The sequence below is a fragment of the Macaca nemestrina genome, chromosome 15 (genome assembly GCF_043159975.1).
Source record: "Macaca nemestrina isolate mMacNem1 chromosome 15, mMacNem.hap1, whole genome shotgun sequence".
NCBI classification, from domain to species: Eukaryota; Metazoa; Chordata; class Mammalia; order Primates; family Cercopithecidae; genus Macaca; species Macaca nemestrina.
Genome location: NC_092139.1, coordinates 85,614,477 through 85,631,235, shown reverse-complemented (window position 1 = coordinate 85,631,235; position 16,759 = coordinate 85,614,477). Strand labels below are relative to the sequence as shown.

Below are 16,759 nucleotides of genomic sequence, written 5' to 3'. Positions count from 1 at the left end.
GGGGGAGGAGCACTGTCTAGGTGCTGACCACCTCGAGCACTTGGCCAGCAAGTGGGCCGCATGCTTTGGGAGCAATGGGTGACACAGCAGGAAGCACAAAAGACAGGCCAGTGCACCATCACCAAGGGCTGCTGAGCAGCTTGCAGAGCCACTGGGTGGGGAGGGCACACCGGGAGGTCTCAGCTGGGGCTGCCCCTGGAGGACTGGGCAGGGAACTTGAGGGCTGAGGACAGAAATCTCAAATGACTCCGGGAAATAGAGGAAGAGGAGGATGCTGAGCGAGGGGCTCTGAGGGAGTGGGGGTAGGTTAGAGTGGGCTGAACTGCAGGAGGCCAGGGGGAGTCGTGGACCCCTGGAGCTGGCCAGCCCTAGGGCATTGAGGAGGAGGCCAGGTCAGAGGGAGACAGTGTGGGCCTGGCAGGTGGACCCTGGCAGAGGCCCTCCAGGGGCCAGGCCACACCACGAGTCTGCCTGTACCTGAGCACCTGTCCTGTGCTCCTAGGCCGGAGACCACTGTGTGTCAGGTGGGGCGGTTGGCTGAGTCCCAGAGAAAAACACTCCTCACTGGGCACTCTTGATGCTTGTACACACCCTGTGGTTTATTTGGTGGTCAGTAAAGAACGTCTTTGCTACTAAGTGGAAGAAAGCTAATGGAACGTAATCAAAATAGTGGTTTAATTGACGAATTTTACTTGCACCTGTGCCTTCTTCAGATCCTACCTGCCTACTTAGTTAATGTGAAGGCCGACTTCGCCATGCCCCCCCACCACGACCCCCACCACACACGACGGGGTCATCATCATGCTAGGTGCTTGCTTTCCCCACCTCAGCTCCGGAGACGTGATGGTCTTTGGCCCTGGAGGTCTCGGCCAGCCTGTCCTCCACCTTGTCCTCGTTCTCGGGCACCACCAGCAGCCGGTGCTGGGTTTTGGCTCCAAGCTTGTGGTCGGGTCGGTGGTCGGGCCGGTGGTCGGGCCTCAAGCCTGGCTTGGTGTCCAGTTTGCACTCGGCGCGGTACTTGCCCTCCCCCTCCCTCTTGAAGGAGGCAGAAGACATGGCTTTGGGCTTGGGGGGCTGCAGCCACGAGTGGCTGAGGATCTCATCAATGTGGAGCCGCTGGCTGACGTCAGGCTGCAGCATGCGGTAGATGAGGTCCTTGCACTCACAGGTCAGGTTCTTGGAGCGTGGGAAGTCCACACGGTGCTCCTTCTGGATACGCAGCATCTTCCTGATGTCAGAGTCGTCGTAGGGCATGGAGCCGCAGACCATGATGTAGAGGATCACACCCAGGCTCCAGATGTCGTACACCTTGGGCTGGTAGGGGATGCCCTGCAGCACCTCGGGGGCTGCATATGCCGCTGACCCGCAGAAGGTCTTGCTGAGGATGATGCGCCCATTGCTGTCCCGCAGGCAGCGCTTGGAGAAGCCGAAGTCAGACAGCTTGATGTTGAAGTCCTTGTCGAGGAGAAGGTTCTCGCACTTGAGGTCCCGGTGGACAACGTCCAGGTCGTGGCAGTACTTGACGGCCAAGGAGAGCTGTCGGAACATCTTGCGCGCCACGTCCTCGTGCAGGGCTCCCCGGCACTTGATGAACTCGAGGAGGTCGCCCTGGACGCCAAGCTCCATGATGATGTAGATGCGCCCGTCAGAGGTCTCAAAGATCTCGTAGGTCTTGATGATGGAGCCGTGGTTGACAGTTGCCAGGATGTCCATCTCCCGAGGAAGGAATCTCTCCACAAAGTCAGTGGGTGTTTTTTTGCGGTCGATGATCTTGACAGCCACATTGAACTTGAGGCGCTCAGAGTAGGCAGATTTGACTTTTGCGTAGGAACCCTTGCCAAGATTGATGCCTACGATGTAACCCTTCTTCCTTAGGACTGTGGCATCGTCCATGGTGCCAGGAGCGACTGGCGCCGCTGCCGTCTACATCCCCCCGTCACGTGGGCCAGCGGGCATTGTCCTCATTTACGCTACCGGGAGGTGTCTGGCTGGGCTGGGCTGGGCTTCAACTCAGGGGTGGAACACTCAGCATTGTCTCTGGGTGACTTCAGCGAATGAACTCATAAAGCCAAGGAGTGGGGGCGGGGACTGGGCTGAGGGGGAACAGGGTTCCTGGAACCATGGAAGCCAGGCTGGTCTGGCAGGAGCGCCCGCTCCCCACCCGCTGGAAGGAAGCCTGTCCCCAGACAGGACTGTGGTAACCCTGCTGCTGCTGCTTGCATTGGTTTCCCTGTCTGTCACACAAGTCAGGCCGGAGGGGAGGCGGCCCACGTCCAGCCTGTTTCCATCACCTGGCTGTGGGGACCGACCCTGCGTTGGTCTTTGTCTCACTAGGGTGGGTGTCCTGCAGCTTCTTTGGGCTATGAAAAAAAGCCCCCCTTGGGCTGTGTCCTTGGTGTGGCAGGACAGTTCTCCCTGACAGTCACCCAGACAGGCCTGCATAGCACCCCGGTTACACAGACAGATTTCCACAGCACTGCCTTAACATTGAGCACATAGTTAAATCTAGGGAAATTAGTGCCCAAACATCGAAGCTAGAAATGAAACATACAGTCAGTAGGAGCCTTGCATGGGCTTCTCTCTTGCTGGAGCCAGCCAAAATAATAGGAACGGTTTTACATTCCTAGTGCCAGGACCCATCTCGGGTCGACAAAATCTGAAGACAAGTCAAGGTAACAGGCAGCTGTTTGAATAGATTCATTGAATAGTCTAAGGCAGCTCTCTGGACCAAGCTGTAAAGGAGATAAAATCGAAATAATCACACCCGTACCACAGTAGACAGGCCTTGAAGACAGTGGGCCCCTTTTGATCAGACTTAGCAAGCTTTTTTTTTTTTTTTTTTGCCTCTGACCTACTTGAAACAAAATCAGTTACCAGTAGACTTAGGTGATTGCTAGCACGTAGACATATAACCCCAACCTATATAAACACTAAGAAAATCGTAACACTTGGAGTTGGTCTGGTGGAATTATCTCCAGCCTTCTCCCTGTATGCAGTTACAGTAATAAATTCCCTTCTTTCCTAGTTTGTCTGCTGCTTGTTATTGGGCCTCAAGAAAATGCAGCTGGACCTGGCTTGGTTCTGGGAACAGTGGTACCTGGGAGGGACTGCCCTGGACCAGTCCGGCTGGCAGTGGTGCCAAGCCTGGTAGACGAAAGCAGCCCTGTGTTTGGGAGCGGAGGCGGCAGGCCCCTCAGGGTACAGAGCCGGGCAGGTGAGTCGCTGCTGCTCCAGCGAGCAAGGGCCTGTGTATGGGTGGGTCAGGGCTGCAGTACATGCCAACTGGGTGTCCAGGGTCCAGGGCAGGTGCCTGCATGTCTGAGGGGTGGGGCAGGGCCTCCCTTGGGTAGAGGCGGCAGGAAGGCACCTGGGCAGCAGAGAGCTTGGGAGAAGAGAGGGCTTTTTCTGAGAGTGGCTGGGAAGGAGGAGGGAAGTGAAGGAGTCGGGGCTTTTTCTGTAAGTGGCAGGCCGCCGCTGCAGGTGCAGGACAGGAGAAGGGCCGTCCCAGTTGTGTTTTAAGATGGTCAGTGGCAGAGAGAGAGACAGAGTAGAACTGGCTTTGCGATGAAGGTGGGGGCCAGTGCCTTCGACCAAGTGAGAGGAGGCTGGGCCAGGGTGGGCCTCGGGATCAGCAGGAGACAGAAGGTCAGGTCTGTCTGGTTTGCTAGTCTGTCAGTGGATGGGCCCTGGTGCTGGGGAATCCTGGAGCTGATAGCACCCAGGCCATGCACTGGGAAGAGCAGGCACCTGGGTGAGGAGGGAGTTCTGAGTCATGTCAGTTTGGGCCTTTGTGTGGAGTGAGCAGCAGTCGCCTGTTGGAACCCTGACACTGAGTATCATTTGCATCTTGGGCTGCCTTTTGCACCTGGAAACAGTGTGAACATCCGGTGTCAGGGCTGGTGTGTGGATTTGTGCTTTCGGAAATGTGGCATCCTGTACATGTCTCCTCAGGTGCTTTGGACGGATGTTCATTTGTCATCCATCACAGGCATCCTGGGTCCACAGGGAGTGGCTGGGACAGACGAGCTGTGTGCTCAGCGTTCAGGGGAGAGGGAGGAAGGCCTGCTCCCAGGTGTGGTTTAGTCCTGGAAGGTTTCAAAGAGGAAGTGATGTTGGAGCTGGGGTGCTGGGAATCAACAGACTCCATGGGGTTGACAAGAGGGGCAGGACATGGCAGGCAGATGTGACATCTTGGCCCTGACATGGCTGTGTGAACCCACTCTGTCTGGAGTACACAGGGAGCACCCTGTGTTTGGAGGTCACTAGGGAAGATTGGAGAAACAGGGCAGCCAAAGTCAGGATGCCAAGCTGAGAGGCTCAGATGAGCAGGATGGGCCGATGTGCCCACAGTGACTGCCTTCCAGCAGTGACAGCCTCCCAGAGTCCCACCCGAAGCTCTTTGTAGCATCGGTGGTTAATAGCTTTAGTTTGATGCTTTCCTTTCTCCTGGGAGTCTCTATGGCTGAAATGACCAGCACTTCACTCCTTTTTTTGTCCTAGAAGGGGCTGGCTATGAAAATTTGCAGGCCAGGACCCAGGAGCATGAGAATTCCCACTTACCACCCCCTGACCCTTTCCCTTGCTCCCCTAAATGCCCTATCTGGGGCATTTCTCTGCATATCTGCTTGCCCTGCCCTTGCCCTTGCCCTTGCCCTTTCCTTTCCTTTCCCCTTTCCTTTCCCCTCCCTTTCCCTTTTCCTTTCCCTTTTCCTTTCCCTTCCCTTTCCCTTCCCTTTCCCTTCCCTTCCCTTTCCTTTCCTTTCCTTTCTTTTCAATGGAGTCTTGCTTTGGCACGATCTCAGCTCACTGCAACCTTCACCTCCAGGGTTCAAGCAATTTTCATGCCTCAGCCTCTCCAGCAGCTGGAATTACAAGCACGCACCATGATGCCCAGCTAATTTTTGTATTTTTTAGTAGAGATGGGGTTTCACTCTATTGCCCAGGTTGGTCTCGAACTCCTGGCCTCAAGGGATCTGCCTGTCTCAGCCTCCCAAAGTGCTGAGATTACAGGCATGAGCTACCGTGCCCTGGCCAGATATCTGCCTTCTTGCTAGACTCTACCAATGCCTTCTCCCTCTTTTTGTGCATTCTACTTCACCCCCCGAGTGCCTCTCTGGTCCTTGGGGGACATGCCAGAAGAGGCAGGTGTCAACATTGCAGAGGCAGAGCTGCCCAGGCATGGAGTGGGCTGCTTCATCCAGGAAGTACACACAGGGCCGGGACTCCTGGTGTGTTTGACGGAGAGGGTTGGATTGGATCTGGGGACCTCCAGCGTTGCTCCTAGGGATGCAGTCCTGTGAGCCAGGTACCTGCACACTCTGAGAAATCCACTTCCCTCTGAACCTTCCTTTCCTTTATAAAGTAGATACCTGTTTACCTATTTGTCCCCCAGGCACTGAGGGTCTGCCCTGGGTGCTGAGGTACACTGATGAGCTAGACCACCCATGCCTTCCTGGAGCCCAGAGGCGAGGGAGGCTCAATCACGCCAAGTGTGTATGCACGATGGTGGCTGTGCCACGCCTCAGAACCATGGTGCTGTGAGGACAGGGAACTGGGGATTGGACTTTGGGAAGCTGGGGAAGGCTGAGGTCTGAGGAACGAGCCAGGTGGAGGGGGATGAGGATGGCTATTACATGTGATGGTTTGAAGGGATGTGGCTTGGCAGGAACATGGACAGGCCATGGAGGGCCTTGTTGAGGTCCTGGTCCTAGCACCTCCGAGGGTCCTTGAAGGGGTCTGAGCCAGGGCTGAGCCACCTATGGGAGTCGCCCGGCATGGCGAGGCCACCTGTGGAGGGGTCACCTGGGCCTCCTGCCCTGGGCAGTGTGATCTCAGACACTCTCTCTGAGCTGTTTCCAGCTGTAAAGCGCAGAGCAGGAACTCCTCCCGCAGCCCCTCCCACCCGGGCTCACCTGGCTGAGCTACAGTGAAGCTCCCAGACCTGCTTGCTGGCCACTCCCCTGAGGACCAGCGCAGGTCTGTGGGGATAATTGGGGGGGAGGGCCCAAGAGCCATTCCTCAGGATGTCCCACCCGGGCCCCCATCCCGGCACTCTGGGCTTCCTCTCCACCATGAGTTTCTTGGTGGGAAGAACAGGGTGGCCCCTCGAGGCCTGTTGGCAGAGTACAGAGTGGCAGGCTGCTGAGAACCCCTAGAAGGCTTTATGGAGGCCTCAGCCCCTCAGCTGAGCCTGGAGAGCTGGACAGAGTCTGCAGGGGCAAGTTCCCTGTATGATTATGGGCCATGTGTGTGATGGGGGCACAGTGGTGAGGCCTGGTGCCCAGAGGCCAGGGGAGGATGCATTGGGCCACAGGAGGACCCCAGAGGCCAGGGCAGGTTTCTCCCCGCTGGGCAGTGGGAGCCAGGCTGGGTGGGGGATGGCTCTGGACACTGTTGGAGGTGGTGGGAGGGTTGGGGTGGAGGCCTGAAATTAAACCACGTAGAAGGGGGCTTTGGGAGCATGAGGAGGCAGGTGGACTTGAGGAGTGCAAGGAGGGCCGGTCCAGGCTCTCACTGGACCCTACTTCTCCAAGGGGACTGAGGTTGGGGTCTTCCTGAGGTAGAGAAGTGACCATAGGTAGACTGTGGACAGTGATTATGGATGCTGCTGGCAGTGGAGCTCCTCTGCTCTGACATTCTCTGTGTCCAGCACCTGCTTCAGGCCCCGCCCCGGGGGAGTGGGAGTCGCACGACTGTCCTAGCCTTGGGTTTGACTTTGGCCCCATCCACTTAGAGGCCATGGGAAAGGTGATTCTGAAAGCGCTTGTCCTTTGTGTGTGTGTCAAGCCTTAGGCCCACATAAGGTTGTCCACAGTGGGGCGAGGAGAAAGGGGCCATGGGGAGGTAGCCCTGCCTAAGATATGCACAGGCCATGCAGCACACTTAGCCAGTGGTGCCAACTTTAGGCTCATGACCCCTGTGGGGCTCCGATGGTCAGCATTCCCTGTCCTCAGGCCAGGCATGCATTGTGGTTGCCTGGCCTATCCTACTTGCCAGTGTCAACTTCTAATGCTGGCAGGGGTGTCATCCCTGGGGACAGGCTGGGATGGGGATAAGATGTGGTCAAGAGCACACACGACTGTGGGACATGCTTGGGCTGGAGTGTGGTTGGGCCATCCAGCAGAGCCTCCTACTTCTGGGCTGGAGAGTGACCACAGGGTGGGGTGACCCCGGCACTGTTGAAAGCTGGGTGCTGGTTGGACACGGGGCCTGTGGTGGACAGAGCACAATGAACGAGTTGCCCAGCAGGGTAGGGAGCTCAGGAGTGGCTGAGAGGCTGGCCACCTGTCCTCTGCAGCCTCCTGCAACCCCCACTGGCAGCCTTGTGGGGCTGCAGAGGGCAGGTCTGCCCAGACCCTCAGTCCCAACTGTACACAGAGCCTGCGCTCCTCTGCAGGGGTGCCTCGGCACACTTCTTGGTCCTGTCCTCTCCCTGTCCTTTCCTGACCCCAGCACCGCACTCGGGGGCGTCCCTTCTGAGGCAGCAGCTTCCTCATTCACCTCTCAGCTCTGGCCCCTGCCCCTCCAGGTCTCTCCCAGCCCCAGCCCCAGCACGGGCTTGAGGTCATGGTCTGGGCTGGGCACGCTGGGATGTGTTTTCCCAAGTGAAGAAGGAATCATAGCACAATCTGAGTGGGAAACCCGTGGAGGGGAGCCCAGGACTAGTCAGCTGAGGCAAAGACATTCACTTTGGCATCTGCATTAATATAGTGATTTATTGCTCCTTTAGCAATGTGGTTATGAAGTTCAAGGGGAGAGAGAAGAAACTGATGAAAACAGCGGCTCATCCGGGACTGTCTTCCTTCTCTGGTTTGTGCCTTGACTTCTTCAGAGCTTGGGCCTGAAGGTGTGAGCTCCATCTCATTCACTGCTGGCATACTGGGCCACAAATGCTCACTGGATGCGAATCTCTGGAGGCCTTTGGGGGGGCCCTTCCTCTTTCTCCCTGGTTGACGGCTTGCTGGGGAAGCCTAGGACGTCCGACTGCCTGGACATTTGCATTGCCAACCCCTCAGGTTTTGTCTCAGGTTGTCTCTTGGGCTGTGCCTCTTCCCCAGACTCCAGCTTGGTGGCAGACCTCTTGGCAGAGCCAGGTTCAGGGGTCCACAAGAGTTCAGTTCCCCGGGAGCTTTCCCCCTCCTTGTTGATGACCATAGAGGGCAGTCCTTGTGCCTTGGGCTGCACCCAGCATTGGCTGAGAATGTCATGGATGTGGAGCTGTTGGCTGATGTTGGGCTGCAGCATGCACTAGATGAGGTCCTTGCACTCGTCTGTCAGGTTCTTGGAGTGTGGGAAGTCCACATGGTGCGCCTTCTGGGTACACAGCATCTTCCTGATGTTGGAGTCGTCCTAGGGCATGGAGCTGCAGACCATGATGTAGAGGATCATGCCCAGGCTCCAGATGTCATACACCTTGGGCTAGTAGGGGATGCCCTGCTGCACCTCAGGGGCTGCATATGCCACCGACCCACAGAAGGTCTTGCTTAATCTCTGTTGGCCATTGTCATCCCGCAGGCAGAGCTTGGAGAACCTGAAGTAGAACAGCTTGATGTTGAAATCCTTGTGGAGGAGCAGGTTCTAACACTTGAGGTTCTGGTGCACGATGTCCAGGTCGTGGCAGTACTTAATGGCCAAGGAGAGTTGGTGGAACATCTTGCACGCCATGTCCTCGGGCAGGGCTCCCTGGCACTCGATGAACTAGTTTTTTTTCTCAACCCTGGCTGGGCTCCCAGGGCAGACCTGGGGCTGGGGGCCAAAGGCGGGGCCTGGATGCCACCCTGAGCACTGGTGGCTGCTCTGAGGACAGTATAAGCAGCAGGGGCAGCACTGGACAGTGGCTACTGTTTCTTCTGGCAGTGGAGCCCTGCTGCTGTGCCAGGCTCTGCGTCCGGCACCTGTTCCAGGCTACGCCCTAGGGGAGTAGGGGTCACACGACTATCCTAGCCTTGGATTTGACTTTGGCCTCATCCACCTAGAGGGAGTGAACACCCCTTCCTCACAGAGCCAAGTGGAACCCTGGATCCCTCAGGGATGACTTGGTAGTGCGGGCTGGATGTCACTCAGGTTGGGTTGGGTTCCTACCTGCCATGGCCCTTCCCCCTTTTCTCTGCTCCTTCACCTTCTTCCCTAACCCTGACTGCCCACTGCCAGGCCTTTGTGCGTTCTGGGCGCTCCTTCTTCCGGACAGCCTCCTTCTCCTTCCTGCTGGGGACACCCCAACTACTGTCTCCTGGAAACCAAAAATAAAATTCTAAGCTCCCTAGCCATCTGAATGGACCCCTCCTCTCCACCAAGGGCATTCCAAACTTAACCTGAAAAACTAGTTCAGGCTGTGATAGGAAGTGGGAGTCAGGCCTCATTATCCCTCCTCCCTTCAGGTTTCAGGCACAGCTAAGCAATGGTAACATCGACACAGAGACTTGAAGACTGACAACAGACTCTGTGGCAGTAAGATACCAGCATGACAGCAGGCCCGGAAAGAAACAAGTATTTTACTGTAAAACAGATTTCTTTCACATATTTTGAAGTCAGTCTGCAAAGCTGTTTCTTGTGGGGAAAATCTACATTCTGTAGAGAATCCCCATCCCTTTCAAGGTCTTTTCTCCTGAGAGAATTAACTAGAGTCTGGCACCTTTTATTTATTTTTCCTTTTTTAATTTTTTTTTTTTGAGACAGAGTCTTGCTCTGTTGCCCAGGCTGGAGTGCAGTGGCGTGATCTTGGCTCACCGCAACCTCTGCCTCCCTGGTTCAAGTGATTCTCCTGCTATCAGCCTCCTGAGTAGCTGGGATTACAGGCGTGCGCCACCATGCCTGGATAACTTTTGTAGTTTTGGTAGAGACGTGGTTTCACCATGTTGGCCAGGCTGATCTTGAACTCCTGACTTCAAGTGATCTGCCCACCTTGGCATCTCAAAGTGCTGGGGTTACAGGCGTGAGTCACTGTGCCCAGGAGTCTGGCACTTTTTTTTTTTTTTTTTTTTTTGAGATGGAGCCTTGCTCTGTCGCCCAGGCTGGAGTGCAGTGGCACAATCTCAGCTCACTGCAACCTCTGTTTCCTGGGTTTACGCCATTCTCCTGCCTCAGCCTCCCGAGTAGCTGGGACTACAGGCGCCCGCCACCACGCCCGGCTAATTTTTTGCATTTTTAATAGAGACGGGGTTTCACGGTGTTAGCCAGGATGGTCTCGATCTCCTGACCTCGTGATCCGCCCACCTCGGCCTCCCAAAGTGCTGGGATTACAAGTGTAAGCCACTGCGCCCGGCCGAGTCTAGCACTTTTTAATAAGAAACATTAACAGTTTCTTCTCTGTGAAGCCTGATACCTGGAAGCTTCATCTGTCTAAGAAGCTTGGTCTCCACAATCCCGTAATCCAGACAGTCCCTTTTATTGATTCCACGTCTTTAGATAAACTCTTTGAACCAGCTGCCAATCCGCATGACCTGGAAGCCCCCTCCACCCCCACTTTCAAGTTGTCCCGCCTTTTCCGACTGAACCACTGTATACCTTACATGACTGATGTCTTGTCTCCCTAAAATGTATAAAACCAAGCTGTAGCCCTACCCCCGTGGACACTTGCAGGATCTCCTGGGGCTGTGTCCCAGGCTATTGGTCACATATTGGCTCAGAAGAAATGTCTTCAAATATTTTACAGAGCTGGACTCTTTTTGCCAACACTGCCCTCCAAGGTTCATCCTGTTGGTGATGACAGGTGAGAGGTGGCACTTGGAGCACTGTTCGCAGGGGCGCTGAGCCTCCTCTTTGCCTAGCTTTCCTTCCTGCACATGTGGCCTTCCCTTCGCCATTGTGCAGGGAGGTCCTCCAGGGAGCCGGCTTCGCTGCAGTCTCCAGGATCTGGCCTTCCCAGTATCTCTTTGCCTGACACTCCCTTAGGCCATTCCTGTTCCTTACAGGGTGACCCTCTTTCCCCACCCTTAGAACCGGCAGGCCCTCCCTCCTCCACAGCGGTTCGGCCTTAAAAAGACCCCTTTGGGGCGCACTTTTGGGCTGCTCACGGGACCTGAGCTTGCAGGTGTTAAGACCCTTGGAGTCTCAGCCAGGTTCCCGCTTCGTCCTCTCCGCTCCCCACCCGCGCGACCCCACGGCGCCCAGCCCCATGCCCCGCGCCTTTCGATGTCTGTCCTTGTGGTCCCGCGCCCGCCGCCCCTACCCCGCGTCCAGAGACCCTACTCCCTTCCGAGGCCGCGTCGCTCAGGCCCCAGCCCCGGCTCTGCCTCTCTGCTTAACCAATGGCACGCCTCACTCCGTATGGTCCCGCCCTTCCCTTAGAGCCCGCCCCTCAGTCACCGCCCTTAGGTCCCCGCCCACCGCCGTCGTGACCTTAGGCCTCACCCCCTTCGGGGGGAAGGTCTGTGGCTCTGGCCCCGCCCCCTGCCTTGGCGTTCATTGGCCCGCGCCGGCGTCGAGGGCGGGAGGCGGGGCGGCGCGGCGCGGAGCCGAGCAGGACGGCAGCCATCTTGCGCGGAGCTGGAGTCGGAGCCTGAGGCTGTCGCCGAGAGTGCGCGCCAGCCCGCGGCCCAGCCGAAGCTCTTTCCCGCCGCTTCTCCGCGCCTCGCCCAGGTCCAGCCCCGCCTGACCCTCCTCTTGGCACGGTCCCCTGACCCTCAGTCCGGCTCGGTCCGGCCTCCCAGCGGGGTCACGCAGCCGCCCCGGGGACGATGAACGGAGGATAAATGGTGCCCAAGGCAGACAGCGGCGTCTTCCTACTGCTCTTCCTGCTCGTGCTCACTGTCACCGAGCCGCTGCGGCCAGGTGCGCCGCGCGATGGGGGCGGTGTGGGGGCGGGGCGGCGAGCGGGGCCGGGGTCGCCCCAGGACCTCCTTTCACCCGCGGCGCCCTTCTGCAGGGGCCGCGCCTGGGGCAGGGGCGGGCGGGGCCTGGCTCGCGGGCCGCCTGGCACTCTCTGCGGACGCCTGCTGGAGCTTACCTGGGCTCGCGGCGCCTCGGACTTCGTGCAGCTGTGCTGTCCGGGATGTTGCCTCTGGGCCCTTCCTGGGAGCGGCGGCGGCCAGGAGCTACGCCACGGGCGCGCCCTCCCGCCAACCCAGCGTCGGAGTCGGGCTGGGGACAGCGGCTCTCGGGGGCACCTGGTTTCGCAGAAGTCCTCCCAGCAGTGGCCTAGTGCCAGCCTCTCAGTCCTGGAAACTCCTCGCCTGGACATTGGTGGCTGTGGCAGACTGTCATTCAGTGAGACGTTGCACTGAAGAAGTCCTCAGCTCACACCCGGTCCAGAGGAGGCACCAGGAGTCAGCCTAGCGTTGTGTGGCCGGCGCCAGCGTCCCGCGAGCGGAGACCTCGCCACTGTGCGGGGCCCTTAGGCGTGCTGCGTGTATGTGATGAATGAGTCCAGGCTTTGGAACTCCCCTAGGAGCTAGTGTGTTCTTAAGTCTGTGGTGGGGAATCAGAACCCGGGCAACCTCCTAGGAGACCCTTTTCTACCTATTTCAGTGTACCTCTCCTTCCCTTGAACTGCCCCAGAAAATCAAACCCCCTGAATACAGGACCGATGTATCCATCAGGCACAAGAATTCTGGTATCACTGGCCCACGGTACTTTTAGTGGCCTGCGAATGTTATTTTATTTCATTTTTTAAGTCAGCAGGAAAAAACAACTTCTGGTCAAAGGAAATGTTTTCTTATGTATATTAATACAGTTTTCTTTATGCCAATACAGTGAAAAAGCATGACTCTTAATATTTCTTAGTGGAGGAAAGGTCCCATGAAGGCAGAAGTGCCAGGGCCGTCTTCTCTGATGACCTGGGTGTGGGAGCACGGGGTGTGTGGCCCTCTCCTCTGTCCTAGCCAGGCTCCCAGCCCAGATACACCGCACCTCTTGGCTCTGCGCTTGTGTCATCTGTATGGAATGTCTGCCTCCTCCCTGGTGCCTACCTGGTGGCCAGGGCCCTGACCCATGCTCAACCTGGACAGATTCAGTGATGCTTCTCTGGTCTCCCCATGCAGAGCTAGTTGCTCACTGCTTTTGGCTGCTCTCTGGGCAGCGGGATGACTGGTAGTGGGGTGGCCTTGGTAAGAACAGAAGCCAGGGCCGGGCGCGGTGGCTCACGCCTGTAATCCCAGCACTTTGGGAGGCCGAGGCGGGTGGATCACGAGGTCAGGGGATCGAGACCATCCTGGCTAACCCGTTGAAACCCCGTCTCTACTAAAAATACAAAAAATTAACCGGGCGTGGTGGCAGGCACCTATAGTCCCAGCTGCTGGGGAGGCTGAGGCAGGAGAATGGCGTGAACCCGGGAGGTAAAGCAGGGGGGCGTCACAGGAGACCTCACACTGAGACTGAGGTCTCAGTAGGGCATGGGTGGGGTAGATCTGGTAGAGGGAACAAACATTCTTTTCGATTCCATGACTCTCCAGATGAGAACATTGCAGCTACCCCTGGAGGCGTCTTGAGTTGCCGTGCAGAACCTGGGAGCTGCAGTTGGCTCCCTGGCTTTGGCTGGGCAGTGAGGGCAGGCCTCTGGGCCTGATGTGTTCCTTGTATGCCCGCGTGTGCCTCTTCACACATTCACCCTATGTCCTTCCTGAGAGTGCTGCAAGGATCTGCCTAGCTGGTGCTTTCAAGAGGCTGGGGCTTCTCTGGTCTTAGTCGGTGTTCTTTCTGTGGGGATCCCGGCCTTAAAAGCATACTTGGGTATGAGGAAGGTACCAGTCAAAGCCCACTTCTCAGGAGTGTGTTTTCTGACTCCTGCCTGGTGGGTTCCCTGAAGATGAGGCCAAGCCACTTGGGTCTCCTCTCTGGTACAGGGCAGGGTGGAAGGCCTTTCATGGAGTTACAGGGCAGCAAGTGCTTGCTGTACTTGACCTTTCACCAATTTTTTTTTTTTTTTTTTTTTGAGACAGAGTCCTGCTCTGCTGCCCAGGCTTGGCCCACTGCAACCTCCACCTCCTTGGTTCAAGTGATTCTCCTGCGTCAGCCTCCCGATTAGCTGGGATTATAGGCACACACCTCCACGCCCAGCTAATTTTTGTATTTTTAGTAGAGATGGGGTTTTGCCATGTTGGCCAGGCTGGTCTGGAACTTCTGACCTCTGGTGATCCACCCACCTTGGCCTCCCAAAGTGCTGGAATTACAGGTCTGAGGTACCATGCCCAGCAATTTTCTTTTAAATGCACATTTGAACTTGATTTAAGATATGTCATGTGCCGGACACTGTTCTAAGCACTAATATGTATTAACTCTCAAGAGGTCCCTGCTGGATGCTATTTTTAGTCTCATTTAAAGATGGGGAAGCTGAAATCCAGAGTGCTTGTGAAGCTAAGTGGCTGAGATGAGATTTCATTGTAGGAGTCTGGCCTTCCCCCCATTGTGCACCCCGACTGGGGCTTGTGCACTCCAACTGTGTCTCCAGCCCAGCCACAGGAGTACCTCACATTATGCTCTGAACAGCTTCCTTAACCCCAGGTGGAGCCACAGGGGACCTATCTGTCCCCTGATAGGTCCTGGGGTCCTCTAGGTGAGGGTGCAGAATCTTTTTCCATGTGGATACTCCAGTCTGAGGGACAGAACCACCCACTCCCCCAAATCCCTTCTGTGTTTGGCCATGTGACCACTGATGATGTGTGTTATGATCACTGGGGGTGTGATGAGGAAGAAGGGTTGGAGACTACTGCTAAGGTAACTGACAGCAAGACGGTGGGGGATTTGGGGAACACTGATAATGTCTCATTGGCCCTTTCTCCATCTGTATAGAGAAGGCAGCATTGATTGCTGATTCTAAAACTGTTTTTCTTTCTAGCTTGAATTGTGAAACAAAATTGTATCACAAGCCACAGCTCTATCCAGGTTGAACCTACCATACATAGCTGAGAAAAAATTGCCTTCTGAGTACTGGTGCACCCTGGTCCCTTCCTGCTGGTTGCTGGTCCTGTACAGGGCTTGTGCTCAGCCAGGCCCCTTGGTGAGGTATAGGATGAGAAGATCGTCTTCCTTCTATTGCTGGTACAGCTAGCTGGGAGAGGCAAATGACTTGTCTAAGGTTACACAGCTGGTGAGCAGCAGAGCGAGGGTTCAGACCCAGGTGGAGCTGGCTGCTAGCTTAGGGTTCTTGCCCTTTTGCTTTCAGTAGGCAGCTGTGCTGAGCTGATAAAATCTCAGGGAGCTGTGAAGTGAACACGGCACCTTGGCTCTGGAGTCCAGAGTTGTTTTTTTTGAGACGGAGTTTCTGTCTGTCACCCAGGCTAGAGTGCAGTTGCGGGATCTCAGCTCACTGTAACCTCCGCCTCTTGGGTTCCAGTAATTCTCCTGTGTCAGCCTCCAGAGTAACATTACGGCGTACGCCACCATGCCGGGCTAACTTTGTATTTTTAGTAGAAACGGGGTTTCACCATGTTGGCCATGTAGGCTTTCCTCAAATTCCTGGGCTCAAGTGATCCACCTGCTTTGGCCTCCCAAAGTTACGGGATTGCAGGTGTGAACCACCTCACCCGGGCTGGAGTCCAGAGTTTTCTATCGTGTGAAGTAGCACAGGGGTTTGGTGAATAGGGAGAGAGTGCATATTTTCATCACAAGGAAAAGTGACCGAGGCTCAGAAGTAGCTGGAGAGGTGAGCTTGCACCTGGCCTTGCCAAAACCTCCTGAGTTTGGAGTGCTTTCCTCTATAGCCTGGTACTGTGACACTTTGTAGAGTTTGTCCACTGGTAGATTTGGCTTTTGGGTTAACAGGTTCATTTTTTTTTAGTTGGAAAGTGGTGTAATATACTTTCTAGCTTTACTAGCTAATGAATTTTCCTTTCTTTTCTTGACAAAAAGAAACCTTTTACTTGGAAATAATTTCAAACTCACAGAAAATTTGCAAGAATAAAATGAGTGCAGAGAACACCTGCATATTCTTTGCTGAGGCTTCCCTACTGTTGGCGTTTTACCTTATTTGCCTTATCCCCCGTCCTCTGTGTGTATGTGCATATCGTGCATTCACACACGTTGCTTTTTTGTGAACCATTTGAGAGTAAGTTGCATGCGCCATGGCCCTTTATCCTTGTACATGTTAGCCATTGCAGAGAGTAGAGGCTGCTCCCACTTAGCCCCTCCCCATTGTTCTCTCTAACACCTGCTATGTGCCAAGCCCTGTGTCACGTGGGAAGGTCTCGTGGGTGCACGAAGCCCTGTGGTTAAAGCCCAGGTTGGCTCAGGTGGCAAGCTGGCATCACTGCATGTCAGGGTTATTATTTTAGTTGGCGGTTCTAGATTCGGGAATGAAGATTGCTGTTGTGGAACATTTGTGCTCTGTTAGGCTCTGTTAAGCTAGCTTATGGGCACTTTTCCCACCCCTTCCTTCCCAGAGACTTCCCAGAGTGCTGAGTGATTATATCCTCTTAGCAGCGGTGGCCGGTGATTTGTTTGTGCAAGTGTCCTTCTAGCAGTGACGGCAGGTAATCTTGTTATGCACGGATCCTCTTAGCAGTAATGGGAGGTGATTGATCCACGTGTGTCCTCTTAGCAGTGAGGGCAGGTGATCTAGCTGTGCACGTGTCGTCTTAGCCATGGTGGGAGGTGATCTGGTTGTGCAGGTGTCCTCTTAGCAGTGATGGGAGGTGATCTCAGTGATGGGAGGTGATCTTATTATGCATGTTTTCTCTTAGCAGTAGTGGCAGGTGATCCGGTCGTGTGCATGTCCTCTCAGCAATGATGACAGGTGATCTAGTAGTGCATGCATCCTCTCAACACTGATGGCAGGTGATCTGGTTGTTGACTCTCCCCTGCTGGACCTGAGCCTTTGACGGGCAGG

General features: G+C 55.7%; 2 protein-coding genes and 1 pseudogene across 8 annotated transcripts in view; 1 reads left to right on the top strand and 2 right to left on the bottom strand.

The window, feature by feature from the left end:
- Positions 1–658: 658 nt before the first annotated feature.
- Positions 659–2,038, bottom strand: LOC105480739 (testis specific serine kinase 2). Its single transcript, XM_011739891.3, has one exon. It carries the CDS (start codon positions 1,891–1,893, stop codon positions 805–807), a length of 1,089 nt encoding a protein of 362 aa, XP_011738193.1. The 5' UTR covers positions 1,894–2,038; the 3' UTR covers positions 659–804.
- Positions 2,039–7,479: 5,441 nt separating this feature from the next.
- Positions 7,480–9,088, bottom strand: LOC105480783 (testis-specific serine/threonine-protein kinase 1-like; annotated as a pseudogene).
- A 2,363-nt stretch (positions 9,089–11,451) lies between these two features.
- The window catches only part of LOC105480738 (DiGeorge syndrome critical region gene 2), an 83,430-nt gene continuing 78,122 nt past the window's right edge, over positions 11,452–16,759 (top strand). For 4 of the 7 annotated variants that reach the window (XR_011613881.1, XM_071080002.1, XM_071080001.1 and 1 more), the window contains exon 1: positions 11,454–11,769. Coding sequence is in view for 6 of the 7 variants with exons in the window: in XM_071080002.1 (XP_070936103.1) it covers positions 11,691–11,769 (79 nt within the window). In the remaining variant the exon portion in view is untranslated. Of the gene's footprint in view, positions 11,770–16,759 lie in introns of all 7 variants that reach the window. The other 3 variants (XM_011739890.2, XM_071080003.1, XM_071080004.1) reach the window with 2 other exon arrangements.

Excerpts from the sequence above, each read along its gene's own strand:
- LOC105480739 (XM_011739891.3), bottom strand. The coding sequence starts at position 1,893 with ATGGACGATGCCACAGTCCTAAGGAAGAAGGGTTACATCGTAGGCATC.